At 50.9% G+C, this 27,304-nt stretch overlaps 3 protein-coding genes across 6 annotated transcripts; 2 read left to right on the top strand and 1 right to left on the bottom strand.

Annotated features, from left to right (window-relative positions):
* Nucleotides 1-666: 666 nt before the first annotated feature.
* Nucleotides 667-2,197, top strand: mlana (melan-A). The gene is made up of 5 exons (XM_011604918.2): nucleotides 667-820; nucleotides 1,254-1,346; nucleotides 1,434-1,530; nucleotides 1,660-1,767; nucleotides 1,973-2,197. Exons 2-5 carry the CDS (start codon nucleotides 1,258-1,260, stop codon nucleotides 2,039-2,041), a joined length of 363 nt encoding a protein of 120 aa, XP_011603220.1. The 5' UTR covers nucleotides 667-820; nucleotides 1,254-1,257; the 3' UTR covers nucleotides 2,042-2,197.
* Nucleotides 2,198-2,199: 2 nt separating this feature from the next.
* brd10 (bromodomain containing 10) lies at nucleotides 2,200-10,982 on the bottom strand. 3 transcript variants are annotated; one of them, XM_011604915.2, is made up of 10 exons: nucleotides 10,277-10,982; nucleotides 9,107-9,915; nucleotides 8,831-9,031; nucleotides 7,295-8,757; nucleotides 7,119-7,180; nucleotides 6,952-7,041; nucleotides 6,756-6,871; nucleotides 6,428-6,639; nucleotides 4,649-6,352; nucleotides 2,200-4,568 (listed from the first exon to the last, which is right to left on the bottom strand). In XM_011604915.2, the coding sequence occupies exons 2-10, from the start codon at nucleotides 9,820-9,822 to the stop codon at nucleotides 2,818-2,820; spliced, it is 6,315 nt and encodes a 2,104-aa protein (XP_011603217.2). In that variant the 5' UTR covers nucleotides 9,823-9,915; nucleotides 10,277-10,982; the 3' UTR covers nucleotides 2,200-2,817. The 3 variants fall into 3 exon arrangements, with proteins under 3 accessions (XP_011603217.2, XP_011603218.2, XP_011603219.2); XM_011604916.2 differs by having other exon boundaries at nucleotides 2,200-4,565; XM_011604917.2 differs by lacking the exon at nucleotides 10,277-10,982 and having other exon boundaries at nucleotides 9,107-9,362; nucleotides 9,442-9,584.
* A 1,061-nt stretch (nucleotides 10,983-12,043) lies between these two features.
* LOC101063504 (E3 ubiquitin-protein ligase UHRF2) lies at nucleotides 12,044-27,245 on the top strand. 2 transcript variants are annotated; one of them, XM_011604921.2, is made up of 16 exons: nucleotides 12,044-12,382; nucleotides 17,541-17,927; nucleotides 18,527-18,828; nucleotides 21,131-21,349; nucleotides 21,523-21,632; nucleotides 21,699-21,885; nucleotides 22,127-22,250; nucleotides 22,985-23,092; nucleotides 23,158-23,262; nucleotides 23,354-23,460; nucleotides 23,558-23,720; nucleotides 23,840-23,977; nucleotides 24,056-24,296; nucleotides 24,421-24,569; nucleotides 24,883-24,981; nucleotides 25,060-27,245. In XM_011604921.2, exons 1-16 carry the CDS (start codon nucleotides 12,230-12,232, stop codon nucleotides 25,204-25,206), a joined length of 2,739 nt encoding a protein of 912 aa, XP_011603223.1. In that variant the 5' UTR covers nucleotides 12,044-12,229; the 3' UTR covers nucleotides 25,207-27,245. The 2 variants fall into 2 exon arrangements, with proteins under 2 accessions (XP_011603223.1, XP_011603224.1); XM_011604922.2 differs by lacking the exon at nucleotides 23,158-23,262.
* The last annotated feature ends 59 nt before the right edge of the window (nucleotides 27,246-27,304 follow it).

Raw genomic sequence — 27,304 nt, 5'->3', positions numbered from 1 at the left:
CAGATGGTAAACCTAATGGACCTAATGGATATTTGGATATTTATAAATTCATTTAAGCTTTATTCGTTATTCGTTTACAACAGCGTTGGAATGTCTGACATAATGAAAGCCATGAAAGACATCAGTATGTGGCTATTCATTAAAAAACTTGAAGCTGAGCACAAGTCAGGCAACAAAAGCCTTGTGGATCTCCTCTGAAACAAACATTTATACCTTCAGGAGCCACAGAAAGGAAACAGAATGTTCTCTTAAGTCTGTAAATCTGAATCACTTTAATGAGGGTTGTTTAGACAAATGCTGATAGAAATCTACAGTTTACCTTTGTGTTTCTTGGATAAACAGCCTAAGTTTTTATTTTCTACTCAAATTCAACAATGGCCAAATTATATACCTTTCCAAAATGTTTTATAGTCTTTAATTCTCATTAAAAACATTCCTCTTGACATGGTGGATGTGCGTTTGTGCCTCTATTTCCAAAATAATCCAAACTTTTTAACTTTGACCTGAAGTTTGTGCACCTGAATCTCACACACACACGCACGAGGAGTTGAGCAGCTGATGCATTCGGCTTCACGAGTGGCTGAGATTCCTTTCAGGGCCTGCAGGGTTTCACGGTAATTACCCTGCATCAATGGGTTTAACCATGAGCTCCAAACCCGTGACGATCATGAGGGGTTTTTCTGCCCCTCTCTGCTCTCCACCACACAAGGAAACATATTTGAGGAGCTGTGAAGTAACGCAGAAGTGGGAGAATCGTGTCTAATTGAGAGGACATCCCGACACCGAGGAGCTCTTCTGTGAAATCCAATCAGTCAGTTTGGTAAGATGATGATCTTTTTGTCTTTCTGTGCTCATTAAAACACTGTAGGGACTCTTTAAAGCCTCCTCTACTTTTCCTTGGCATCGGTTTGGCGTTTATGATCAAATCAAATTTGTAATTGGTGCTTTAGTACTGCAGCAAATTAGGTTATCACCTTTATAACCTAATGAATAAATCAAACTACAGCGGGAAGATTCATACAGTCTGTCTTTATTTCTTCTTATGAAGGTTGAGTTCATAAAACTGTCATTCTGGACAGTTTTAATCTGCCTGCACATTGAGTCTCGTTGTTGCATCACAAACTTTGATGATGAATAACTACAAACGACCTTTGCAAAGTTAAATAATGGAAACCTGGCCCCTGAGATGATTGAATCCGTGTAAATAATGTCCTGCCAGACGTGGTCAGTGCCTGTTTCTCTGTGATTTTCAGCTGCATGCGCTGTAACCACACCGACGGGATGCCTCGTGGGGCCTTCAACATCTATTTTGCCAGCAACAGACATGGATACGTCAGAGCTGAGGAGTGGGTTCCTCTCATATATGTGAATATATCTGATTCAGGGGTCACTGCAGCTTCAAATAAACACCCGGACTGTGATTTTCCTCACAGGACCGTCGGTATTGTTCTCCTGGTGGTCATCCTGGCAGCTCTCTTTGTTCTCGGCTGCTGGTATTTTAAGAAGAGAAGCGGCTACAAATTAATCAGAGTGAGTCCATCGCGCCTCCCCGTGGTCACATGACTGGCAAACCTGGGGCCCGGGTGACCCGCTCTGATCAAGTATTCCAAGGTCATTCTGATTGAACCTCCTGTCCCTGCACATTTGTCTCCTCTGCAGAGCCCCAGGTCGGGGTCACCAGGTTACACGGGAGGCCAGTACTCCGAGGGGGAACCTGAAGCCGAGAACAAGATGCCTCTGACTGACTTTGGCAGCTTCCGACCGGCGGTGAGGGGCAAAGTTACCTCCTGACTAAAGCTGGTGCCGTTGGGATTACTGAATCACCAGACTGGGGGCAGGAATTAAAAACCTTTCCCTTCTGAAGGGAGGTTTAGGTTTGACTGCTACATAAGTGCTGGAAACATCAACACAACCAGCTGTTTACATCGGTCTCGGGTTTGTGATGTCACTCAGACATTCCGTTCTTTTCCAGGTTCCCAATGCTCCACCGGCGTATGAAAAGATTGCTTCAGGACCATTGCCACCACCTTATTCCCCTTAAAGAACCTCTGGAATCCACTCCAAGGGGCCCAAAGAAGAATGGATTGCAGCTGTTGATTGTAGCTCTGTACACGGGAAAAAAGGATTTTATTCTCCGCTAAAATCACAAATGCTGGTGTAGTTTTAAAGGTGTTTGAATAAAAGTATTCCACAGAGAGCTTTTTGATGGGGACACTTGCACTTTTTATTACCATGCAGTCATGTCCACATTCTTTCAATGAAAACGCATTGTTAAATAGTCCTGGAAAAAAACCTGGTAAAAATAAATACATGAAAGTTTATAACATTCTATGTGGGCTTCAAATACAAACTACTCAAAATTAACATGTGATTTTTCTTTCGTTGACTAAAATATGACAGAATCCGAATAGACGGCTCGACTGTTTAAAATTTGTAGTGAAGTGATCTGAAATATGACTTCTTGGAAGTGCATTCAGTTGCGATCTGCCAAATTTTCCACCTATCCCATCTAATGTCCCCGTTTGTTAGTCACTTCTCATTACTGGCCATGACGCAAGAACAGGAGAGCAGACGTTAAAAAACCTCACCTAAGGTCAACCCGAACAGTTTCAGTCAAGAAATGCAACACGGTATACACTTCAAGTACGTCTGAGCATACAGTTTAACTATGAGATTAACTAACAGCAGGCAATTCCTACTCATTTCTTAAAATAATATAAAGTTAAAAGGCAATCCACATATGAAAAACGTTGTTATTCGCTAAACCCTGGACTATCGATATGAGCCCTGACAGATGTGGCTGTTTAAAGGAGGGTCTCAGCTTCTCCCTGCCTGTGACGGCTGGAACTCCGAGTCGTGTGTGCGGAGTTCTCCGGTGCTGCTGTTGTGGAAAACCACCCGTGAGTCCTTTGTTCCGGAGCAGGCGGCCAGCTCTGCTGCGCTGGCCTGACACTGAAGTGTGTTCAAAACTGCACCATCAGGACTAATGAGCAGCCTGGATGCTACGTTGGCGTGAGTCCCTTTAGAGGCGGCGGCCAGGGGGAGCTTCCCAAGTGCTTGAGCGGTCGGAACCGGATTATTGAACGTGAGCGAGCTGATTGGCCGCGCTGAAGTCACCAGTACAGTGCTGTTTGATGAAGGTGCAGCCACCATAGGTGTGGATTCAAACGTGTGGACGAGGCTTCCAATCGGTGGAACCGTAGCAACGGGCGGCGTCTGCATTCTAGACGATGGGATGGCCATAGCTGGCGGCACCGTCTGCATGAGCGCAGGGCCCAGGTGTCTCGCTGATGCGTTGTCCAGTCTGATATGCAGCGGCCCCGGTGGTAGAGGGGGGATGGAGGATGCTGCTGCCCCCTGCTGGGGCTGCAGGAGCGGGCCAGGAGCGGTCACAGAAGCGACCAAAGCCGGCGTCCGTGCTATCACAGAGGATGCGGGAATCAATGGACTGGCTACAACAGGCAAGGATGATACCGGGGCGGACATCCTGGACAAGGCGTGTGCTACGGCAGGGGAACACTCAGCCTGTGCACGTGTACCAGCAGGCAATGTTTTATTAACGGGTGCTGGACTGGCGACAGGAACACGGTTGGACACCGAAGACATGAGGCCCGGTGCACCTAGCCTTGGTGGGAATGGCACCAGGGTGGGTGAGCCTACAGGAGGTGGTGCAAAATTCCCATTTGGTTTGCCGGGCAACACGGCCGAGCCCATGCAAGGGAGTTGGACCGGCTCGCCGTCGGCCGCGTTCGCCCGTAACGACGACGCTACAAAAGGATACGTGGCTGCTGGTGCAGTAGACAATCTGACTGGTGAGCGGGGTGAAAGTGGCGCTAGAGAGGCTGTACTATCATGGGTTGCCCTTTGTAGAGGCACTGCTAAACCAGTGCTGGAAGTACTGGCAGGAGGCACTTGCTGAGGTGCAGGGCTTGAGATGATGAGGACGTGGCTACCTGGACCCAAACCCTGGGGAGGAACTACAAAGCGTGCGTTATTAAGGAGGATCTGCGTGCCGCCTGCGAGGGGTGCAGAAGTGTTGATGACTATCCTCTGCTGGATGGTGCCCGCGGAGGAAGTGCTGAACTGCGTGTTGGCGGCTGCCGCCGGGCTCGGGGACGCCGGTATCTGGGGCTTACTGGGAGCGAGCTGAGAGAATAAACTGCTTTCTTTAAACAGGCCACTCGTGTGTGAAGGCTGAGATGTAAGAACGGGTGGAGAGGTCAGGGCTGGGGTGCTCTGCACAGTGGTGGCTACCTGAGCAGGACACGTGGTGTGGGCCACGCCCAGGTCGCCTCCTGTCGGAGCAGACGAGGCTGCTGATGTTCCCGGGTGGCAAATCATGGTGAATGAGGGGACCGCCTGCTGCTGACACCCGGTGGGGAGGGAAGGACGGGGAACAGGCTGGGGAGAAGAACTGGTGGTGGTACTTGAATTGAGTGCAGTGGTGAAGGCTGCGGGACGATCCGCACCAGGGGCAGACACTGGCGTGCTCTTGGATGGAGACAGCGACAGGGCACCGATGGTCTGCCCGATCATGGTCGTCCTTCCTGATAACTGGAACTGACCTGCTGGAGCCATAACGGAAAGAAAGCTGAGTGACTTAAAACGATCGGATGAGGCATTTATGGATTGTGGTTAGAGCACCCACCTGAGGGCCGAGGGATGTTCTTTAACTTGGATGCTTCGGGCTTCAGATTGCCTACAGGCTGGCCTGCTCTAAAACCAAGTTTCAGATTTGCCGAGGTGCTCTGAGGCTGAGCCGGAGGGATGGCCGCACACGTGCTGGTGAAGCCGGCCGCGGCCTGGCTGAGGAACATGACTCCGGGCGCAGGAAGTGACCGCGTGGAAGAGGGAGGACTGTTTGACAGCCCGACATTGGAGACGGTGGACAAAGATGGAGGAGACACCAATATGAATTTAGTATGCTGGGACGTCTCCTCTGTACTGGCCCGTTTCCCCCCGCTCTTGTTGGCGAGCTCTGCCTGGAGCGAACGACCCGCCGCCTGTGTGCATGGATTCAGTGTTACTGGGCTGACGGGGGTTTTAGCAAAAGCATCGGGGGCGTTTGCAGCTGTGCCTCTAGGGTCTGGAGCGGGAATGCTGCCGGGGCCTGTCGGAAGCCCAGCCATCGTCAACGTGTCATGTGACTTTGCTGTCGTAGAAACCGGCCTCGGCGTTTGTGCCCCCGAGGGGCTGGTCACAGCTGGAATGGTGCAGGACGTCTGAGCGGGAGCAGACGGGCCCAGATTCTGCGCCGCCTTCGACACCAGGAAGGCTTTGAGCTGAGGTGAGATGGTGATGACCGGATTCATGGAGAAAGAACCGAGTGGGTTCTGGTCCGAGCTCTGAACTTTAACTATGCCTGTGTTGCCCCCTCTGGTCGTCACCAGGATGGACTGGGAATCCCGGATACACACGGTTCTCAGCTCCTGTTTATCTTCTGGGGCCTTACAAAGCTCGCTGGAACCGGAACCCGAAGAGTTTGTGCTCGAGGAGGAACTGGACACGCTGCTTTTTGTTAATCTGAACGGGGGATTCCAGACGTGCGTGCCCGTGAACCCTGCTGCGTTTGTGACCTCCTCTTGTGAGCGGAGGCCGACGGGAGTCCTCGATATGGTGGCGTTTTTCAGGGGGGCCACTTGCTGAACAGGGATTTTGTGCTCAGGAATGGTGAAGCCAGGCACGTTGGTGGACATACACAAGGGACCTGAAGCTGGGACCTGAGCGTCCTTCTGAGGGAGAAACTTAGAGGGCAGCATCACCACCTGTTGTGCGATGTTCTCCCCAGCGGTTTGGTCCACAAAAGGTCGGACAGGGACGGCGACTGGGCTGCTGCCCCCCGCCTCCCTGAGCTGACCCGGTCCCTCGGGCGCCGCGCAGTTTACCGCAGGGGGATTTTTGGTTATTGCCTGCCTCGGCGTGGCCTTTACGGGTGGAGAAGGAGCTGCCGGTTGGTTGTGCGCCTGTGTCTGCTGGACACTCGAGGAGATTTGTGCTTTTGCTGTCATCACCGCGGAGGGAGGCAGAGACCCTCGTCTCTGCCTGTCTTTGTTTCGGACCTCTGAGTAATCAGCAGGCCGTTTCATTAAGGTCACTTTGTTTCCCACGCTTTTTGCTAGCAGGGTGGGGATGGGCGTGTAGCCCTTCGGGAGCCCAGCGTTGGAGTGGAGAACGGGCGAGGCCTGGGGCCCTGGTCCCGACGTCCAGGTCGAGTCTGAATTTGATTTAAACTGTGGCCCACTAGAGGTCATGACGCTGCTGGGCAACAGAATGGTTCCCTTTTCTTTTGCGTCTGGAGGGCTAAGATGGTTGGCAGGAGCCTCAGCCTCAGCCAGCGTCTCTCTGGTGCTCGCTGCAAACACAAAAATGGTGTCATCGGGATTCACAGGAGCCTTTAGCTGCAGAAATCCCTCCTAAGGTGGTTTACCTCCTTTCCAAAGACCTCTGGGAACCTCCAGGTCCTCCTCTTCTGATCTTCTGTAATGATCTGAGAGCGAACACGCCCTGGCGCCCAAACCTCGCTCCTCATCCTGCTCTTCCTCCGACGACGACGACGATGACGAAACACCCTCCTCGCGCACAAAGTTGTTGAACTCTGGGTGCTTCTTGTAGTCATCAAACTCCTTCTTCAGACGAAGCCTGAGGAACAAAGAGAGAACCGTATCAGCAAATGCTGAATAAAATCCTCAGATTTAGCCGGACAACTTTGATAAATACATTTCAAAGTAAAATAGCTGTTAATAATAATAAAGTACCTGTTCCTTTGGAAAGCTTTGAGCAGTTTGGGTTCCCAAGGCGAGAGCTCATTCAGGAGTCTGATGAGAGTGCTGTGAAGCTCCTTCACTGCTTCTCTCCTGTAATACCACCGACCCTGCAAGTTCAAACGAGCGGAGGAGAACATCTGACAACGTGCCGCCTCCGGCGCCATAAAGGGCCAAGATGAAAACCTACTAATCTCTTCTTGGTGCTCTCCAGGTCGTCCAACTCGTCTTCTATCTGACTGATCAGCCCTCGCAGCTCCTCGAGGTTGGTGCAGACCAACTACAGGAATAAAGGCAGGTTCTCATCACTCGCTGCACAGAACAGTTACAATCTTGTCATGCGAGTCTTCCGTTGACCTTAAATGACGGCTCAGCAGGAGGGGCGGCTTTTATCGTCCTTCTCGACTCCAGATTTTTTCCTGTAAACACGACAAATGCGGTGACTAAAGCGAGTTTTTGGCGAGGAATGAAGCAATACTGAAGGTCTAAACCCGATCAGGCCCCATCGGAAGCGTCTGGAACTCTTTCCTCACCTGTTCTGGGTTTTTTCTTCTTCTCTTTCCTTTTGATTGTCGGGGAAACTCTGCGAGCAGCAGCTTTAGCAGCCTCGTCCCTCCTCCCCACCGGCTCCCCTCGCGCCACTTTAACCCTCGTTGGTCCTCTTTTCTTCCGTTTCTTCCTCTTGGTCCAGATTTTGTTGCTCAGCCTCTCGTCCTTTGGTGTTTGGCCCCGCTCAGGAGCCAAGAGCTCTAAAATGCGGCGGGATTTACCGCTTCTCGGACATTCGGAAAAGGGAGGATTTGGGGTGCTCTGCTCGTCCCCGACCATTGTGACCTCCTCCAGCTTGGTCGGCGAGACCCGACTGACGAGGCGAGCTGGTGATCTGCCCGTGTAGCTGTACTCCCCGACGCTCAGACAAGGCTCCCGTGCCGCCGCCTCAATGGCGCGCGCCGCAGCGGGGGAGCGCCGCTCCTGCCGGGACGGAGGCGCCTTCGGACTCTTTTCCACGTATCTGCTCGGAGCGTTCTGCGGAAATGAGTTGGAACGCTCCCAGTTCAGCTTGTAGCCATCACAAGAGTCTCCGTCACAAGACCCCGACTCGGACCCCTCCTTTTTAAACGTTGATTTCTCCTCATCTCCGTCCAAACCAAGAGCCTCCGCTCTCCCGCTCCCAAATTCACCGGACCCCGCCGCGCCCGCCGAGCGTCCCCCGTCGCTTTGATCCTCCTCTTCCTTCACTCCCTCCGACAGGTCGGCGTCCACGTCCGGGTTTTTCTCAAGCGCTTTCACCGTGATAGAAGGCGGGGGGAACGCTGGGGGCGTGCTGGGGCTCTGGCAGTAGATTCTCAGGTCGGCCCCGCAGAAATGCGGAAAGTGGATATAAGCGTTCTCTCTGCCGTCGTAGCCCAGGATAGATTCCCGACATTCGTGGATGGGCTGGGACAGCAGAGCGTCTTGCACGTCCTTCTGCGTCTGATACACGTGGTCGCACAGGCCCTTCAGGAGCCACACGCGCTGGTAGAAGGGCAGCGAGTGAAAAGGCTTTTCTTCCAAAGGACTGGCCTCCCCGAGGATGCTGAAAAACCGGTGGCAAAGACCCAGCTGCTCGGCCCGGCCGACCTGGTTACGGGAGGCCCCGACAGCCCGGTACCAGCCCGCGACCCGCTGCCTAAGTTCCGACTCCCAGCGGCGGTACGGAAGAGAAGGGCGGCGGTGCAAAGTGGCCCTCCTCTGGGGCGGGGACAGCAGGGACGTCATGAGTTTGGACAAGAGGGAGCTGCAGCGGGGCATCAGCAAACAACGTTCCAGCTCGAAAAATATAATCTCCGGGAGGTTCAGGGCGGTCTGGGCCAGGCAGAGGAAGTGGCCGATGGCAGGCAGTTCCCACAGAGTTTCCACGGGATGAGCCAAAGCCTGGGACAGCAGGGACTGCTCCCAGTCTTCCACCTCTTTGGCTGACATTTCCTCTGCCTCTCTCCGCTCCAGCTCGCGCTGCCTGAAAACACAAGGAACACTCGACTCAACGTTGGCTTCAACTTAAGACGACGTTCCCGGCGACATCGGCGCACCTCTTCTCATCTTTGGCCCTCTGCTGCTCTTCCAACCGCAGCGTCTGCACCATGACGGATTCGTGGCCACCGACGCTCAAGGTGGCGAGGCTACGAGGTGCCAGTCGCCTCCTCGTAGAGGTGCCTCCCGAACCGCGTTCCTCCTCGGAACCGAAGCGCCCTTTAGAGGTCACCGCCAAAGACGTCTTTTCTCGCAGCATTCTATCGGAAAAGCACATAAAGAAGAAGTCAGGGGGGGAATAAAAAGAGGGAAAGGATGAGGAATTCTGCGTTTACCTTGATAACAATGTCAGCTTCTGTTCCAGCAAGATCTCCAGCTTCTGAGCCTGTTTAGAAATCCAGTGGTCAACGCCGTGGTAACGGTAACAGTTCTCCAGCATCAGCCTGAAATCGGCCACGAACTCCGTTATGCTCTCGTACTCTCGCCGGTCAAACTTCTCCTCCATCCTCTGCAGACACATGGACTGCTTGAGCTGTGCCTGACCCCTGCCCAGGACACCTCCAACGCCCCGCTGGGCCACCTGATGGCCAACTGGACGCAAGAACAGGCCGGTGAGACTTTTGTACTTGTCTACGAGAAAGCTACTGAATATCCTGTAAGCTTGTTGGACCTCGTAGTTCATCTCCTCTTCAGAGCATTTGATATGGGTGGAAACGCAGACTTCGGGCAGCGAGAGGTCGCTGCCGGAAAGATCAGACGCGCCGTCGTTGCCGAGCGCGCGGTGCTCGTCCTCAGCAGCGGCTCCACTGTCACCAGCACCGTCCGGCGCCGCCACGCTGTCAAAATCACACGCGCCGTTGCTGAGTCCATCCTCCGTCATGCCGACGCCGGCATCTTCGGGGCTGCGGGTGACGTTTTTGGACTGCGATGTCATGTCTGAGCTGTACTGCTGGGCTCCGCAGCCTTGGTCCCTCACAATCAGTTCTTGGGTGCAGAACAAATGTCCACTATAGGCTGTGCTGGTTTCACTGGTCCTGTTCTCCAGATCCATGGCGATAGCACCTGGTGAGGGCAGCAGGCGACATCTATGGCGCGCTTTGACGTTCCAAGCAGCACTTTAACATAGTTTCGAAGACTCAGAAATCTAACAGGGGGGGGAAAAAAGGTAAGATTACACATAAGCCAGTATGTGCGTCTTGACAATGCAGGGCAAATAAAGCCGATGCAATCATGAAAACAAGAAATAAAACGCTGACTTCGGGCAACTGTATGAAAAAAAACAACATCACTCTGGTTGACTTGACATTTGCGATCTTTGCAAACTTTTCCCTCTGTCGTTGGTTAGCTACCTTTGAGTTAGCCATTAGCGACTAAGCTAACGGCAAATGAGTACATAAAGTTTGTTGGTCTGCCTGATATGGGCAAAAAAAAGGTAACATAAACGATATCCCCCCTGGGTGACGTGCCCGGAGACAAAGAGGAAGAGGTGCGTCTCTTAAACCTACCTCAGTGTTTTTGGTGCGGCTCCAGTCATGAACGATTTTAGCAAGCTTAGCAGCCTGATTGACAGGCTAGCTTGCTATTGTCTTGGCTCTCGGGCCTGCAATTGCTGCGTTTGCTCTCCATAGTGGCAATTTTGTGTCGGTAAAATGTCCAGCAGACACAGCTTCATGCACCCATCTCATGTTGTCATCGCACGGAGGGACGTCGGGGACAATAAGGAAGCTAAAGAGACGTTAGCCGGAGTAGCGCTAGCCGATTGTCCGACAATCGACAAGAGTTCATTATCCGCAGCCAGTCAGCCAAAGCAGCGGGTTGATCATTTGACATCTACTTTTTGCCACCCAAAACTTCGCTGCTGTCCCTTTGGAAACAAATGCGCAACGTGTGCCACACTTTCTCTGGTCCCTGCAGGGTTTACACACGGCGAAAAGGGAGCGGGTCGCAGGCTGGAGCCGAGCCGTGCACTTCACTTCCACTCTACGTGTGGCCGATGCAAATTTACGCAGCCTGTCCTGACGTAGCGAGCTGTCCTCCCGTCGCACCGCAACGTTTAATTTCCGACTTTACCCGTTCGAACAACAAGCTAGCTCGTATTTGCACATAACTATAAACAACATTGTTGTGCCCGAAAGTGTAATTCAATCGCAGAACTCGTCGTATGAACTTGAGGATGAAGCAGTTCCGGGAGGTGGCCGCTAGGGGTCGCCAGGCACCAACTTACACCAAATGACCGAGTCTTTGCAACCTTCCCCCAAAACGATCTTTTGTCTGCTTGTTTGTGCAATAAGACCGATCGGACTGCTTCCAATAAAGAGAGTATAGACTTATCTATGTGCACTAATTTTGGGAAAGTGACAAACTGTACCAAAATTCTTCAATGATGGGTCCAGGTTTCCAGCACTGACCCTGTTTCCCAGTTGACAGCATATGTTTGGTAATATGTAGTTACATAAAGTGCACTTTTTTTTTGATGGATTATAGTATGCTAAGATAATAACGTGGTTAATCTCCCTGCCTGGTTTTGGATTTCTTAGAGCCTGTCTGTAAATCATTGTCCATCATCCCTCACACATATACGACTCAGTCTTTAAAATCGGGGCTATAATATTTTATTATATAACCAGAATAGACAAAAGCAGGTGTGTTTATTCAGACTTTACCTTCTTCCCTGATGCAACATATTCTTAGCATTTATTGTGCAGGTACAAACATTATTTTATATAAATACAAAGCAGATGTCATGCATACAGGTAGCTAATTTGCAACTCCTGTCCCTGGTTTGGCCTTTGCTAAAACTCAGTCTTTTCTAAAGAAATAAAAAAGCTTAATGCAAATGAATTCTCTATATAAATGCAAACGGACACGGTGCCATATATTCCTTTATACAATGTTAAATATTGGCAAGGGGCAAAGTATTACAATGATTAGAAGTAATAATTTTCTCTTTATTTGCATTACTATTCCAAACCACATATTTCAAATGCGTTATTGTTCCTTCTTGAAATGACGACTGTTATTTTGAGCAGTATTTCGTTTTTTCCCCCCATCATATTTCAGCTTATTTTTCTTTGTAGCTCGCCGCAGGGTTTCACAAATGCTCTGAAAACATTTTGAAGACAAAATATGACAGAAAGCACGGAAACGTCAAGCGCCGAGAGCGTCAGATGTATAGAATATTCCTGCAGAACAGCACTGCTGTGTCTTTAAATTCAAATAGTCTCGCTCGAACGACATATCGCGAGATTTGCTTGGCGCCGCGACCTCATGTGAGACACCTCCTGCGCGAGCCAGTCGGAACGAACCGCTGCAGAGGAAAACGCAATGGACACCTAACCTTTTTTTGTTTTGCTTTTTTTTTAAGTTTCCATCTCCGCCGACCCCTCCAGAAGGCAACGTTTGCGTCCCGACCCCGCTTTACCTGCCAATTAGTTGAAGCGTAACGGAGCGGCGCAACGATGTGGATCCAGGTTCGCACTATAGACGGGAAGGAGACGCGAACCGTTGAGGATCTTTCTCGATTGACCAAAATTGAGTCGTTACGGCTTAAAATACAGGACATCTTCAATGTTTCCCCGCAACAGCAGCGCTTGTTCTACAGAGGGAAGCAGGTAAGGCTCACCTAGCCCTTTGTCACTCCCCGATGAGACGGAGGGATCGTTTTTAAAGCGATCTTGTGGCAGTGTTTGGCGCTGTGCGTAGTGGTCCTCTGGTGGTGTTCGGACCCATGCGAGCTTCCTGGATTTGCCTGCACCTCTTGCGCAACAGTCCCGGGGTACGCGACGTGCCAGCCCCCCCCCACAGAAACCCCCCCCCCGCGTTATTATGTAATTCCACGGCCACGTTATGCAGCCATGTTGCATTGTTTGTGTTTGGGTGCGAAGACCCGCGCGCAACAAATGTCTCGCCGCCGTCGACATGTTTGTTTACATTGTCGCGCGACCGAAATCTCAATCGGCCCCATCTGCATGGACGCGCACTTGCACCCGCACGGGGAAGCATGCACGTCTTAAACCTCTATTGTTAGGGCTGCTGCTGTGGAGTGCACATCCAGCGTGCGTGTGCCGTGTTATGATGTTAATGATAATTTGACGGGGGAGGGGACTCGCGGCTCCACGTGCCCTGATATTGAAGCAAATGTTGCCATGTTTACAATCTGATCCGAGGCCGGCGTGCGTGATCGGATCGTTCACGCAGGCGGATCATCGAGTGCGGGGAAACCGTGAGCCTGACATTTTAGATTGAATCGGGATTCCAGAGTCTTTGTTCACGCTGTTTATTTATGGCTGCTGCTCTTTTTTTATTTATTTAAAAAAAAAAAAAAAAAACTTTAAATCTTTAGATTTGAATCCCACCATTGCTGACTGGGACCAGTCAGGCTGAAATTGGGAGTGTGATCTGAATTGGTTGTCTAAATGGGAATAATAACTGCCACAGTGGTGGCAGAATAATTATGGGGTACTTTTTCATATCCTGTATCCTGTGTTATCCTGTATTACATCACAATCTGTGTATTATTGTCTTCCTTCAGAGAGCCCACGAGAGGTACCAGGAGGAATCCAGCACACAAAGACATTAACATTTTTCAAGGCTAATTGTACACAAATTTCCAATAAATGTAATTAGTTTTACTGGGCAAACCAGACTGGAACATTAAATCGCTCCCTTGGTGGGGCGGCGATTCCACTCATAAATCCGTTTTGTGCACAGAATGTCATGATTCGGGTAAACTGGTTCACTGGCGTACACAAGTTCAAGGTAATTAAATGTTACATGGGGAGGAAGTGAAAGCACATGCTGCCACCCTGATGCCTTCGTGTGTCTCGGTGGACACACACACACACACACAGTTGTGCCGCCATATAATGACGAATACCCGATCTTAAATATGACGACCCGTGAGGCGTTCAGGTGCAGAAATAGCAGCTGCTTCAGGGAAGCTTTTTATCCCGCATCCTTCTATAGGTGATTCCTGACGACTGCTGACCCCAGGCCGGGCCTCTGGTCTTCTGATTTATTGATTATTTTAGTGTAATGTTGCAAATCCCGTGTTGAGACGTGATGAGTCAGCCGGGCAGATTAACCCCAGGTAGCAACGCAGCCCACACGTGTGCCGACGAGGCCATGAAATTCCATCATCGGAGGTTTGAGTGCGTTCCGAAGGTCTGCTTTCCTGTTCACTTCTGACTCATACTGGAGGATTTATTTCTTCCTTAATTTAATTTCCCTGTTTGCACCTCTGTTGTTCGGAATGGCGAGGGGGGGGGTAATTTGGATGCAAGATAAATTGCACATTCTTTCTTTTACTAGGCCACAGGATTTTCCAACTCCCCCTTTTTTAAAATCTAAAACAACGGTAGCAAACAGCCGCGCTGCTATTGGGAGATGCGTGTTTACGAGAAATAACCGGTGAGTCCGTTTGCGTCGTCATCTTAATTTTCCACAGTTTTATCATGAAAGATATTCTGGATCCAATTTTCTGCAGTCAATTAAAGCCCGATGTGTGGAAACTAAAGTCCTCATTGACAAAGCTGTGGCTTCATTAGCAACGGGCTAGCTAACCTGCCGGAGCCATCCCGGAATGCCGGAGATGTGTTTGCAGCCGCTCGGCCTGCGCAGCGCTTCCTTCATTGCCCTGAAAAATAAGCGGGGGAGGAGAGTTGATTAGGGGATTTCCATGTGTTAAGTAACGCGAGGAATGAGCCAGCGACACAATCTGTATACTAGCAAGTGCCCGTATATGCTGGAAGTGGTGTCTGCGCTCTGTTAGGATTTGGACTGGCGGCAGAATAACTCACTTTAATTCCTTTTCAAAATGGCGTCTTGTTTTTCCCCCCAGCTTGCTGCCGTACGCTGCCTCGCCAGTTCAGCACAAAGTCGTGCTTGCCCTTTCGTTGGCAGGGTCTGGAGCCAGCAGCCACACAACTTCTTTTTTTCATGCCTCTGTCCATATTCTCGCGTTTGACTTTGACATTCGGGAGCTTTTCCCTCACCAGGCCACTTTGAAAGCCCTCTGCCGCCTTCCTTTTCTCTGAGTTTTGCCACTCATTTACTAATTAAACATGTCTGGCCTGTTTATTCAGTGGTTTTAATGCGTCCGAGTGTGCGCGGCTGTCGCGTTTTCTGTTATCTGAGGTTCATATCGTAACCCTTTGGCTGTCTTCCACAGTTAGCTGTTGCCTATTGTTGGAAAAGTGGAAAGCTTTATTGGCTTGCCCTCTTTCACACAGACAGCGGCGGTGACCTAGATATCGGCGCATTTTTATTGCGCATATATCGTGGCACCTCGGTTGATGGGGCTTCTCCGGGCTCTGCTGAGCTGCAGAATTTAATGGAGAACATAAGGGAAAGCAGTGCAGCCATGTGTGTAAACAGCCACACCTTTCTTCGATATATAAGCTGCACAAAGAGCAAAGGCTAGGGCTGGCGCTCGGCATAAGCCCAGGCTGCATCCATTTCTAATTTTAGTCGCTTTGACTGCGTAACGCGTCGAATATCTTACCCGATATCCCCCCGTTCTTATACCTGTAAGGGAAGAGGGGGGATTTTTGGACGCCTCTGGTTTCACAGAATAGCCGAACACCCAAAATGGTCTCAAATATAAGCAAAAATGTGGGCTCGTGAGCGAAAGCACAGCTTTGCTTTTGTTACATGTCTTCATTGCTGGTGCCAGAACTGAGCACTGTTGCTCCGGGACGCCGGCGTGTCGCGCAGGCTTTTCAATATTTCGGAGGAAACAAACAGGAAATAAGAGGGCGCATCTGTTGCGTAAAGGTATGGCTCGTTCGTCGAAGAAGTTTGAGGCTTCGGTAGTTCTGGAGCCAGCACACGGACCCACCCCTTGTCATTGTTTTTGGAAATCTGACCCATTTTTCCCGGCTCTTCGCTTCGACGGCCTGTGGGCGGAGACGAGGAAGGGTGAAGACAAAATCGTGTCAGGGTGAAGCTCTGAACGTCAGGCATGAGCAAACGGGGCTAATTTCTACACCCCGGTGTCGGTTTCACGCCTTTTAACCCCTTTCAGTCATCAAAGCCTTGATTAAACGAGTCATGGCTGAAGACGTGGGCCAACGTTTCGGTCTGAGGAACGAACCTCGGCACAATATTAAGTTACACCCGTCCACAACCCTCCAATGTGCTCGGTTCTAGGTATTATGGGATGCATCCGTCGCTGATATAGGCAGCTAAATTGGATGTAGGATAATGTGAGCGTTTGCCGCCTTGTTCAGCCGCTTAACAGCAGCTGAGCAGCCACAGGTTTGCCTTTTGAAAAGTCCTAATTGGTGCGTTTCCTCCTGAAATTCTTCTTTCATGTGTCTTCCGATAAGAGAGATAGTTTGTTCTGGTAGAGTGCAACAGGGAAAATTGCTTCATGAACAGTTGCTTCTTAGAGATCTTTCAGAAGCGCCTTTGGTTCCTCGGCGCTTTGAAACCCCGGGATATCTGTCCGTCACCGAGCGAACCGCACAAAGGAAAACGCCGCGTTCGAATGTTGTTGTTTGGAATATCTGAGCGATGGGAGAGGTGATCGGCACCGCTTCAGTCCATTAGACCCTGACCTTCGCGGACACGTGAAGTATTTCCTGTTTATTGCGCCCGTCAGGATTGTAACACCTTGCAGCGAGAGCCCTGATCACACAATGAAGTCGTCTATGTGCTCGCAGCCCGGAGATTATTTCCAAGGTTTGGTGCCGTGCATGAAATTCTGCGGTACACTCAGGACGGTCTGCGTAATCCTCCGCACACCCACCCCGTCTCCACCAGAGAGTAGCGCCTGCAGTATGTGTGTGTGTGTGTGTGTGTGTGTGTGTGTGGTGGGGGGGGGGTTTCTGTCTGTGCATTTCCCTTTCTGTTGCCTGACAGGTTCGACGATTATGCAGACCAAATGAAGGCAGCCAGATGGACAAAGAAACGCACAGACAGGGGCAGGTACAGCGACCACTGTACCCTCCGCTCCGCTGATGTAAATGTCACAAGACTATTAAAAAACGGGGAGGAATGGGGGGGGGGGGGGGTAACCCTCCATCCGCCATCCTTCTCACTGTCAAGCAGCGAGGATGAGGAGGGGAGTGCCCGCGAAGGTGGCGGCCATGCTCGCCTCTCCACCACAACGAGCGTGCGGGGTAACCGGTGTTGAAACAAACGCCTGGCGTCTACAGGCGGCCCGCCATTGTGCTCCTGCGCTCTGAACGCCGCCGCCGCCGCGTCCTCTGCGACGACAAACGCCTTTGGTTTCGGAGCCCTCGTCGGGCTTCATTTATCTTTCGAGGAAACCGCGTTGGCGGGAGACCGCGCTACCCGAAAAGGGCGAGCCGGCGGTGCCGCTTCTGGGGTTGCGGTGTTGGTGGAGATTGTATATTTGATTCGGGTGGGGGTGGGGTGTCGTCGTGGTTGTCATAGCAACCAAGTCACTACTTCCAGCTGCGCTGCATATTATTTAACAAGTGAATGCTATAGCACACGTGCATTTATGTGTATATAGCAACGAGCTAACCTTCAGCAGTTTTTGTGACTCCGAGCTGACTCCGAACAATGACTTTGAGTCTCGTTTTTTTTTTTTTTTTTAATTGTCTTTGCCTATGTTCTGAGCAGCATACAGTCAGTGCTTTGTCCTCTGTCACGTGTCCTATTTGTCCTCAGAACACGCATTTGGTCGCTTGTCCAGTGGACCCTTTTGACATTTTTGCACCATTTTTCTTTACAATTGGGCTGTAAATGTCTCCTCAAGTGGTTTTTAACCCTCGTTATTCTTTTCACACTTCTCTCCAGATGGAAGATGGCCAGACTTTATTCGACTACAACGTGGGTCTCAACGACATCATCCAGCTGCTGATCCGCTCCCAGACGGAACTCTCAGAAAATCCCACCACCAAGGACTCTTCTAGTGTTGCTTGTAGTTCCGCTCCTTCCACCGACTCCAAGTTGGAAAGCCGTAACGCCTCGGCTCCTGCCTCCCCTGCTGCTATGGAAACAAATACAGACAATGACAACAGCACTGTCACTATCAGCAATGTTAGTGAAACCAAGCCAGACACCAGCACTACCAGTAACTCAGCCAGTACCAAAAATGGATTCAAGTCCTCCAGTTCGGCACAGGACCAACCTCCCACGTCTAGCAAAAATACACTAATCGACCCAGGAATCGGTGTATACAAGGTGAGAGGGGGAGTAGGTGTTTGGGAAATCTGAATGAAGACATCAGGAGTGAGTGTTCTAAGTGTTCCGTAACCAGTTACGGTGCCCACGCTGATGTTGCGCAACCGCTTAGCTAAATAAATGTGACTTATCAACTGTTATATTAATCCTGATACAATGGGACATGGTTTATAACTCCTTCGTTATTGTCCCAAACCCAAAAGATGAACTGTACCAACCAAAAATGGTCACTTTTGATTGTCGGCTGAGCCACATTCCTGAGAATAATACAGTGTATGTCAAACTGGACTCTTTGAAGCCGAAAGACAAATCTGTGACAAATCTGCGACACGAGAAGATAAATACTGGGTCAGTGAGCGGAGGAGCTGTTAAATCGTTGAATAGGGGCGACACGTGTCCGTACGAGCGTCACGGTTTGCACTGAAGTGAGCGTTTTCTAGTTCAAGATGTTTCCCAAAGATCTGAGGAGGGAGTTTAATGCAGAAAAGTGAAAATTCAGCATATCACGTAGCTGCGTGTAGCTCCGTCGGCCACGCTTGGAATCAAAATGTCTGACTCCTATTTCATGAACGAGAGATTAAACCTTATTTCTGTCTCAGATTAACGAGCTGGTGGACTGCAGAGACGTCAGCATCGGCGCCTGGTTTGAGGCCTGCATTGAAAAGGTGACGCGCGCCCCAAAAGGACTGATAACGCCCACGAAGGGCAAGGTGGGCCGCCCCCCAAAAAGGACTAATGGGAAACTGGAGGCCGAGCAGGGCCAAACCACAGACACTAACAAGAATATTGTTGCGTTAAACCCTGAGAGCAATGGAGCGTCCACCTCTCAGACAGACTCTACAGCAGCTTCAGAGACCAAGGAGAGGGAGGAGGATGCCGTTTACCACATTAAATATGAGGAGTAAGTGATGGCTCTGTTATTTGGGGGAAAACCTGGAATCTCTGGAGTTTTGGAGCACCGAATTTCCATATTAGCCAAGCTTTGATCAGTGGCGTGGCGTCATCTGGGCGGATATTTCGCTGTTTTTGCTTTCGTGTCCAGCGCTCACGCCGGCGTTTAATACGTGTCGGCCGCGCGCGCACGCGGGTGTGACTGCAGACACGGATAACATTGGTTCGACACGGTGGGGGCTACAATTTGGAGCCTCTCTCTTGCAATCCCACTCTGGCAAATTCATTCAGTATCCCATGTTTCCATGGTAACCCGCGAGTTCTCAGGAGCATTACTTCTTCGCTCGCCTCCTTCGGCCCCGTCGGTAATTACCGCGAACGTAACACCAGCAAGACACGGACTCGTCCCCGTATCGCGCCCGCGTGCGCGCTCGTGTTTTTAAGGTGGAGGAAGCCAACGGGGTTTGAGCCGCGAACGCGCGTTCAGGTGGGCGCTCGTTAAAATCCCCGCATCTGCCTCCGTTTTGCTATTGTCCCTCTCTGGCTGTAATTGCTTCAAATTGAATGATTTCTTTCGAGCGGTGTTGTTTTTTTGGACGTCTCTGATCCCTATGACGCGCAACAGTGCTGGAATTATCAGCTGCCCGGTGCACGAAAGCACGTCTGAAGCACGTTTTACACGAAGCGGGCCGAGCTGCCGATGATGTGGCTCATAAATTGGGCCGAGCGCTCGTTGAAAGGCCTGTCTTCAATTGATCGGGCATGACCACGTGCAGACAGCTTTATTCCCAGTCTATTGTATATATCTCATATAGAATAAATTCCGCATAATGTGAACATAAATCTTAATGTGGTGGAGTAAATTTGGCATCATTTTATTTTGCGGCCTTTGTCTTGGCACTTGAGCCCTTTTTATTTTAATTTAGATCGGTTTTATTGTAAATACAGTATTTATTATTTAATTCCATTTAGCTGCTGCAGCTGCAGGCGGTTCTCTTCTTTCTTGGACGGGTCCTGGTGTCTCCTGTGGGAGAGGATCTATTAATCATCAGTATAAAACATCGCTCCGTGGTCTGCGTCCAAGTCTCCGCCGTGATCGCTGTGAACTTGGACCAGATCCTGTCCCGAGCCGCCTTCATTCACTGCGTTTGCTTGTAAATGAGCCACAGGACAAGAGGAGCTTTAGTTCCCCGGACCCTGCCGCGCAGGTCGGACGCCGCCCGGAGCCTCAATTGGGTCGATTGGAGAGATGATTAAAATCAGGCCTCGGGTTTAACGCCCTCTTGAAGTTCCAGCCGTGTGAAATTTTTGATTAAGGCGTTTAAAAGGCTTCGGCTTCACATGTTCGGCCTTGGCGTCTACAGCCAGGAGAAAGATCAGGCGCCCTCTCCAGGAGAGCTTCTTTTTCCATTTGCTCCCTGAAATATGAGCTCAAACAGCAGGTGTGCACAAATGATGGTTTTAGGAGTCTGACAGTTTGTCCTGTTGCCCCAGTTTGGCTCTGACATCCCACTGGGAGGAATTTAGGTGTTGGAAAAGGTTGTTGGAAGTTGTGTTGAACCTGTTTGCCACCATCAGACCCTCAGATGTACCCTTGGGCACCCCTGGGTGGTGTTGTGGACGGGAGCGAAGCGAAACACCAGCGTCAGCACATTCTCAGCCTGTAAATGTAATTTAGGGGATCTGCAGGTCTGTTGGCAGATCCTGATCTAATCTAGCATAACATTCGTCAACTGTCGGTGTTTGGAATTATTTTCTATTCTTTCCCTCGATAATTGAAACACACTTTATCTTTGTTGGTGGACTAAAAGTCCGGAATGTTTAATCCATTATAAAGTCAGAGACCTCCAGAGTGGATAAGGATGATGGAGGAAGTAATAAAATGGTGACAATTGTGCTTTCATGCGTTTGGTTTAAACCAGATGAAGAGCTTCGCTTGTGAAAATGCAGAGTGCATTTAAGTGCATTATGTAAATAGATGTTGAACAAGAATAAAGGGCTGAAGCAGCTGCTGGCGGTGAAACAGATTCCCGTTTTGTGGACTGTAGCGAGTATTCTTTCAGGAATCGACCTGCCAATCTGGCCGGCGTCTGACCTTGAAACAAGTGATGTCATGTTAGCCATATTCCATCGCCACGGGTGGACAACAGAGGGTTTAAACAAAGGGAGACGGAGCTGCGCGTTCCCTTTGAGAATTTCAAATTCCTTTTCTGTTGGTAGAATCCAAAATGCCTCCTTTTAACCTGCAGCTGTCTTGTAAAGTCTGGACGCAGTAATAATACAAAGTGCTCCCTTTTGATGCCCCCTCGCAGTTACCCGGAGAATGGCGTCGTGGCGATGCAGCCCATACACGTGCGACCACGCGCCAGAACCCTGCTGAGGTGGGACCAACTCCAGGTGGGGATGCGCGTGATGGTCAACTACAATCTGGAGACGCCGGAGGAGAGGGGATTCTGGTTTGACGCTGAGGTTCAGACGGTCAACCAGACCTCCCGAACCAGCAAGGAGCTCCGGGTCAAGATCCTCCTGGGGTGAGGACCCTCCTTCCGAGGTGGGAGGGTGATGCGTTGGGCGCTGGGAACGTTTTGGTGTCCCGCTCCGTGTTTCCTGCATCGCCTCACCTCTGGGAATTCTCCTTTATTGTCGTCTCCACCTCATTCGTTCTCCCTCTCTTCCCTCCCGCTGCCCGCCCTGCTCTCCCCAGGGGTCCCGGTGATGTCATCGGGGACTGTAAGGTCCAGTTTCTGGATGAAATCTACCAGGTGGAGAAGCCGGGCTCCCGCGCCCTGTCGGCTGCAGACGGACAGTTTAAACGTACGTGTGAAGGAAGCCGTCAAATCCCAAAACCGTTGACCTGTAAATAATCCGCTCTTATTCCAGGGAAGACCGGCCCGGAGTGTAAGCACTGCAAAGCCGACCCGGACGCCGAATGCCGCTTCTGTTCCTGCTGCGTGTGCGGCGGGAAGCAGGATGCCCACATGCAGCTGCTGTGCGACGAGTGCAACATGGCGTTCCACATCTACTGCCTCAGCCCGCCGCTCGCCACCATCCCCGACGACGAGGACTGGTGAGAGAAAGAGCCGCTCGGCAATTAACCACAACAGAGACGGCCGATCAATGGCGTCGGGGTCGACGCAAAGTGCATTTAAGCTGCAATTAAGGAATAATTGGGGTTAAAATGGATGTTTGTATGATGACACGGCAGGTGTGAGTTTACAAACGCAGCCTCTTGATTACTGAGCGGGATACACACCTTCACTTCTTTCCGCTCTCCAACCCTTCCCGTTGGTGTCACGATTCCCTCGCAGGTACTGCCCGACCTGTAAGAACGACACCAGCGAGGTTGTGAAGGCAGGCGAGAAGCTCAAAGCCAGCAAGAAGAAGGCAAAGATGCCGTCCGCCACGACGGAGAGCCAGAGAGACTGGGGGAAGGTGAGACACCGGAGCGGGACTCTGCTCCCCCAAATGAACAATCCCACATTTACACCTGGGAAAAAGGTGACTTCACAAATCCTTCATTAGTTGTATGAACCTAGGCAGCATTCTGTATCCTTCCGTGGTGGCGGCAGCTGTAACTGCAGTTGTTTAGCATCTTGGGAACAGCAATATTACATTTTGGATCCAGTCGATTAAACCTTTTACTGTAGCGCAAGTTTTTACATAATGTCAAACTCCCCTGTTGAGACTTTTAATTTGTACTGAAATGAGATGTTCTTTCTGGCTCCCGAGGCTGAACGCGGTGTTAAAAGTGTGATGTCAAGGTAGTCTGACTTCTTGTCGAGTCCTCTGCAGAGGCTGCTCATGGCCGCGGCTCGGAGATGTGTTCGTTTCCATTCCTTCCTGGCGGTCTCTCTGCTCTGTGGCGTAATGTGAACAAATACCATTAAGCATGACTTAGCCACTTTCCTGGAACTGCTCAAGGAAAAGAACTAATTTCTTTACCAGGACACTCCCTTTTTTACAAGAACTAATTGAAAACAGGCTGACTTGTTTGTGTGGGCACATTTAAGCTTTGTGAATCAGACACACTGGCAAAGTTGAAAACCTACAAATTGAAATATCTCTCCTCGTGTCTGAAGCCTCCTGAATACGTTTGTGACCTTTTAGCATCTTTTGAGACGTGCTTTCATAACGGGCATTTGTCGTCCTTTGGGGTGTAATTGCAGGGCATGGCCTGTGTGGGGCGCACTAAGGAGTGCACCATTGTTCCATCGAACCATTATGGGCCCATTCCCGGAGTTCCTGTTGGAACCACCTGGAAGTTCAGAGTTCAGGTAAGATTTCCTTTTGAAATGTTACTGAATGTACATGTCACTATTTAATCCATCTGCCACTTCAGGTGAGTGAAGCAGGTGTTCACAGGCCGCACGTAGGTGGGATCCACGGGCGGAGTAACGACGGCTCTTATTCACTGGTGTTGGCGGGGGGCTTTGAGGATGAAGTGGTGGGTCATTTGTATGATTGCGGTGCAGGCAAGCCTGTGATTTAGAGCAAACAGATGGTATAAAATAGGCTGTGGCCGTGACCCGCTGCAGGATCGGGGGGATGAGTTCACGTACACTGGCAGCGGGGGTCGCGACCTCTCCGGGAACAAACGGATCGGAGAGCACTGTTTTGACCAGACGCTTACACACATGAATAGGTACGCCATTCAAAGCCTCGTCGATCCTCAAATTCCGGACGGACGTGCGCTCGTTGCCGAGTTCGATTTAATCGACATCGGCTCCTGACACCGACAGGGCGTTGGCCTTAAACTGCGACGCGCCTCTGAACGACAAAGACGGAGCGGAGTCCAGGAACTGGCGGGAAGGGAAGCCGGTGAGAGTGGTGCGCAGCTCCAAAGGGCGACGCATCAGCAAATACGCGCCCGAGGAGGGGAACCGCTACGATGGGATCTACAAGGTACAGAGGATGTCGTGAAGCTAACACATGCTAACTTCAACACACGCGCGTTTGAGCGTTACCAGAGTTTCTGCATCGTTGTTGTTGTTGCTTTCACTGCAATCATTTGGTGTTTTTAGGTGGTTAAGTACTGGCCAGAGATAGGAAAGTGTGGCTATCTCGTCTGGCGGTACCTGCTGAGACGGGACGACCAAGAACCAGCGCCGTGGACGCCTGAAGGAATGGAGAGGACCAAAAAACTGGGCCTGACTGTTCAGGTCAGACGGCGCGTCTGTTATTCAGACTCCCCCAGCCGCTCTGCATTAGTCACTCACGCCTCTCCTGTGTGTCTGCAGTACCCGCCAGGCTACTTGGCGGCGATGGCTAACAAAACAAAGAAAGAGGCCTGCACCAGACCGGGCCGCGGCGGCCGGAGTAAGCACTATTCCGGGAGGGGGAGGCCACGGAGGCAACGCAAGATCAAGGGGGAGAAGGAGGAGATCAAGAGCGCGCAGGAGGGCGAGCAGCCAGTGGCCAGCGTGAAGGAGGAAAAGCCGCAGAATAATGTGGAGGAGAAGGTGCCCAGAGGTAGTAGTGGTGGGTGCTTTTACTGATGTTGTGTGAGACCAGAACCTGTTCTTTAAGATGGTCTAAAATCCAGTCGCCCTCTTAGCTGCTTGTCCTACGCTGCCCACACCTAGATGTCTTATATCTCTGCCAGAGTTGCCCCCCGTGGTGGAGCCCCCCTCCAAAAAGGTGAAGATTGAAGAGAGCTTCGTGCTGTCGGAGCAGCAGCAGCAGCTGATCCGGGAGGACACGGCCAATAAGAAACTCTGGGACGAAGCCCTGGACAGCCTCAAAGAGGGACCGGTGGGTGTGAATCACTGTACTCCGACATATTTCAGGGGGCAGCTGTTTGTTAGCATGTGGGTGTGCAGTTCTCAGCTCAGATGCAGCCAGAACGGGGCTGAATCCCTGTCGCAACACGACCTGTCACCCAGACAACAAACGGCACGCTAACGAGCAAACGCAGCCGAGGGCGTTAAGTCCGGAGACATTCCTGCAGCAGCGAACGTGGCAGCCTCGCACATCCATAAACACGGCCGAATAACGCGCTCGCGCTCTTCAGGTTGTTTTTACAGCTGTAATAGATTTTCTCTTTCTGTCTGCATACGTATGAAAGAATTTCCTGCGTAAGATGGAACAGACCTTCATGTGCGTCTGCTGCCAGGAGCTGGCTTTCCAGCCCATCACCACGATCTGCACGCACAACGTTTGCAAGGTGCGTCCCGCCGAACAAGCCCCCCCCCATCTCAGACGGGCGCTAACCTCCTCTCCCCTCCCCCCCCCCTCTCCGTAGACCTGTCTCCAGCGGTCGTTCCGAGCGAAGGTGTACACCTGCCCCGCCTGCCGCCACGACCTGGGCAAAGACTACATCATGACCCAGAACACGACGCTCCAGAAGCTGCTCGACCAGTTCTTTCCCGGTTACAGCAAGGGTCGATGAGGTCCGAACACCTTCACATGTAGAAGGCGTGCACAAACGCGTCCCGCCCGTGCACCCACGTATAGTGTCAAGTACCTAGAGCTCCACTTTAAAACGCGTCGCGCACACATACTGTACTTACTCACGGGCAAATGTATATTGCATATACAGCAATTTATGTATACAATCATTCATACACAAACAACCTCAGTAGGGACTGACCTCATCTGTTGAGCTTGAACTTTCTCCATTAACATCACCAGCCTGATATTCGCCCACGAGTCCGTTTTTATTTTCCTTCCGACATCCACAAACGCACAAAAGCAACAACCACCCTCCACGCGTGAGCTCGTTTTGGTGCCGCCGGCCTCCCCGTTAGGCCCCTGCCGACCTCTGCGCCTCTCGCCCGCCACGGGAGCAGCTCTTGCGGCCAGACCCGCGGCCGCGCCCGCTCCGAGGCGCCTGGCGCCGCCGCTAAACGACGGTGCTAGTTTATACAACGTCGCGGCCGCGGCACAGCCGGGGAGTTCGCAGGTTGGCTGTGAAGACACGGCGAACGCGACACCCCCTGACTCCAGAAGCAAGAAATTAGTGTGACTGAAGGGCGCCCGCGGAGCTACCCAATCAGGAGCCGAGCTAAAGAGAGAGAGAGACGCGATATTTCACGCCCCAGAGGCACTAATCAGTGATGCACAGCAGACTGGATTTGCAGGTTAATCAAACACATCATTTGGAATAATTCCATTTGCATGCCTTCAGCTAAAAAGTGTGTGTGTGGGGGGGGTCTTACCTGGAGAAATGCAGCAATTACTGTGACTAATTATCTTTATTTATGAGGCACTTCCGCTCCTGAGCACTTAGAGAAGCACTACAGGTGTTGACGTCTTTACCCGACGTCATTAGCATATGCAGAACTGCGATTGGACAGGTGGAGGAAGGCAGGAAGGATCGCTCCAAGGTTTACCTGGAGGAGGGGGGTCGCTCGTTTTTAAAAAAAACAACAAAGCAGCACCGACTGTAGTTGATCCTGGTGTTACCAGGCAACCACAATCAGTTGGGATGGCAAAGATTTGAGGTGGAGATTTATTTGTTGCTGCCTTTCAAATTTTGAGGTTGCAGGAAGATGTTTAAGAAAAAAAAAAAAAACCCTCCCCTCCTGAGTTCATGGTTCCTTCAGAGACAATCACCGGGGTCGGTGCCGAGGTGGGGGGGTCGGCAGGTCTGAGGGCAGGGACGGCAAACGTTTCCACGCTGGTAGGAAGTCAGTTCACATCCCGGGAAAATGTAGCGTTGGTTGGTGCCATCCTCCGAGGTTAAAGCCATGTTCAGTGTCGACAGACTGCTACACACACACACACACACACACACACACACCGGTCATCGCTGCTGTTGTAGTTGTAGATTTGCAGCCCCCCCCCCCACACACACACACACACACACACTCTCTCATAGGCTGCCTGTTTTATTTGTGGTGATGTCCATGTTTCTGTTCAATCATTCAGGTTTTTCTTTTTTTTAAAGAAAACAACATCATGCAAGTACAAATGCTACTATTGTCTTTGAAGCTAACTGTGATGTGCATTACTTCAACTCTTGCTCGGCCCGGTCCGATTGGACTGAACGGACCGGCGGACTCGACAACCTTCTTTTTTCCCCCTTCTGCTGTGACTTTGATGCTCTTTTCCTCCCCCCCTTTTTTGTTCTCCTCCCCTCCGTGATCCCTCGATTAACACGTTTTAGACGTCTCGTGGACGCTTGGCTTTAGTGATGTGTTGCTATCTCTCTTTTTTGTTTTTTTCCATTTTCACTGCACTCTACGGAGAGAAAAAAAAGTTTGCAAAGCGGCGTTTAATTTTTTTAGAATGCTTAGTATGCACTTGCGTATTTTCTACCCTTTTTAGTTGCCTCTGTTGGGTTTTAATCCATTTTTATGTGGCAACCCCTCAAATGTTTGCAGCGTACGTCAGTCTGAGGAGTTCCATCGCTTCATGTTGTGATCTCAGATTTTATACATGTCATAATACTTGATATGTACCTGAATAAATATTTGGATTCCAGGATGCAAACGAGTCTTTCCGTGCGCAGAACTCCTCGTGTGGGGAGTGACGTTGAAATCTAG

The sequence above is a fragment of the Takifugu rubripes genome, chromosome 6, assembly GCF_901000725.2.
Source record: "Takifugu rubripes chromosome 6, fTakRub1.2, whole genome shotgun sequence".
NCBI classification, from domain to species: Eukaryota; Metazoa; Chordata; class Actinopteri; order Tetraodontiformes; family Tetraodontidae; genus Takifugu; species Takifugu rubripes.
Note: the sequence above shows the minus strand (reverse complement) of the source record. Positions and strands in the feature narration are given on the sequence as shown.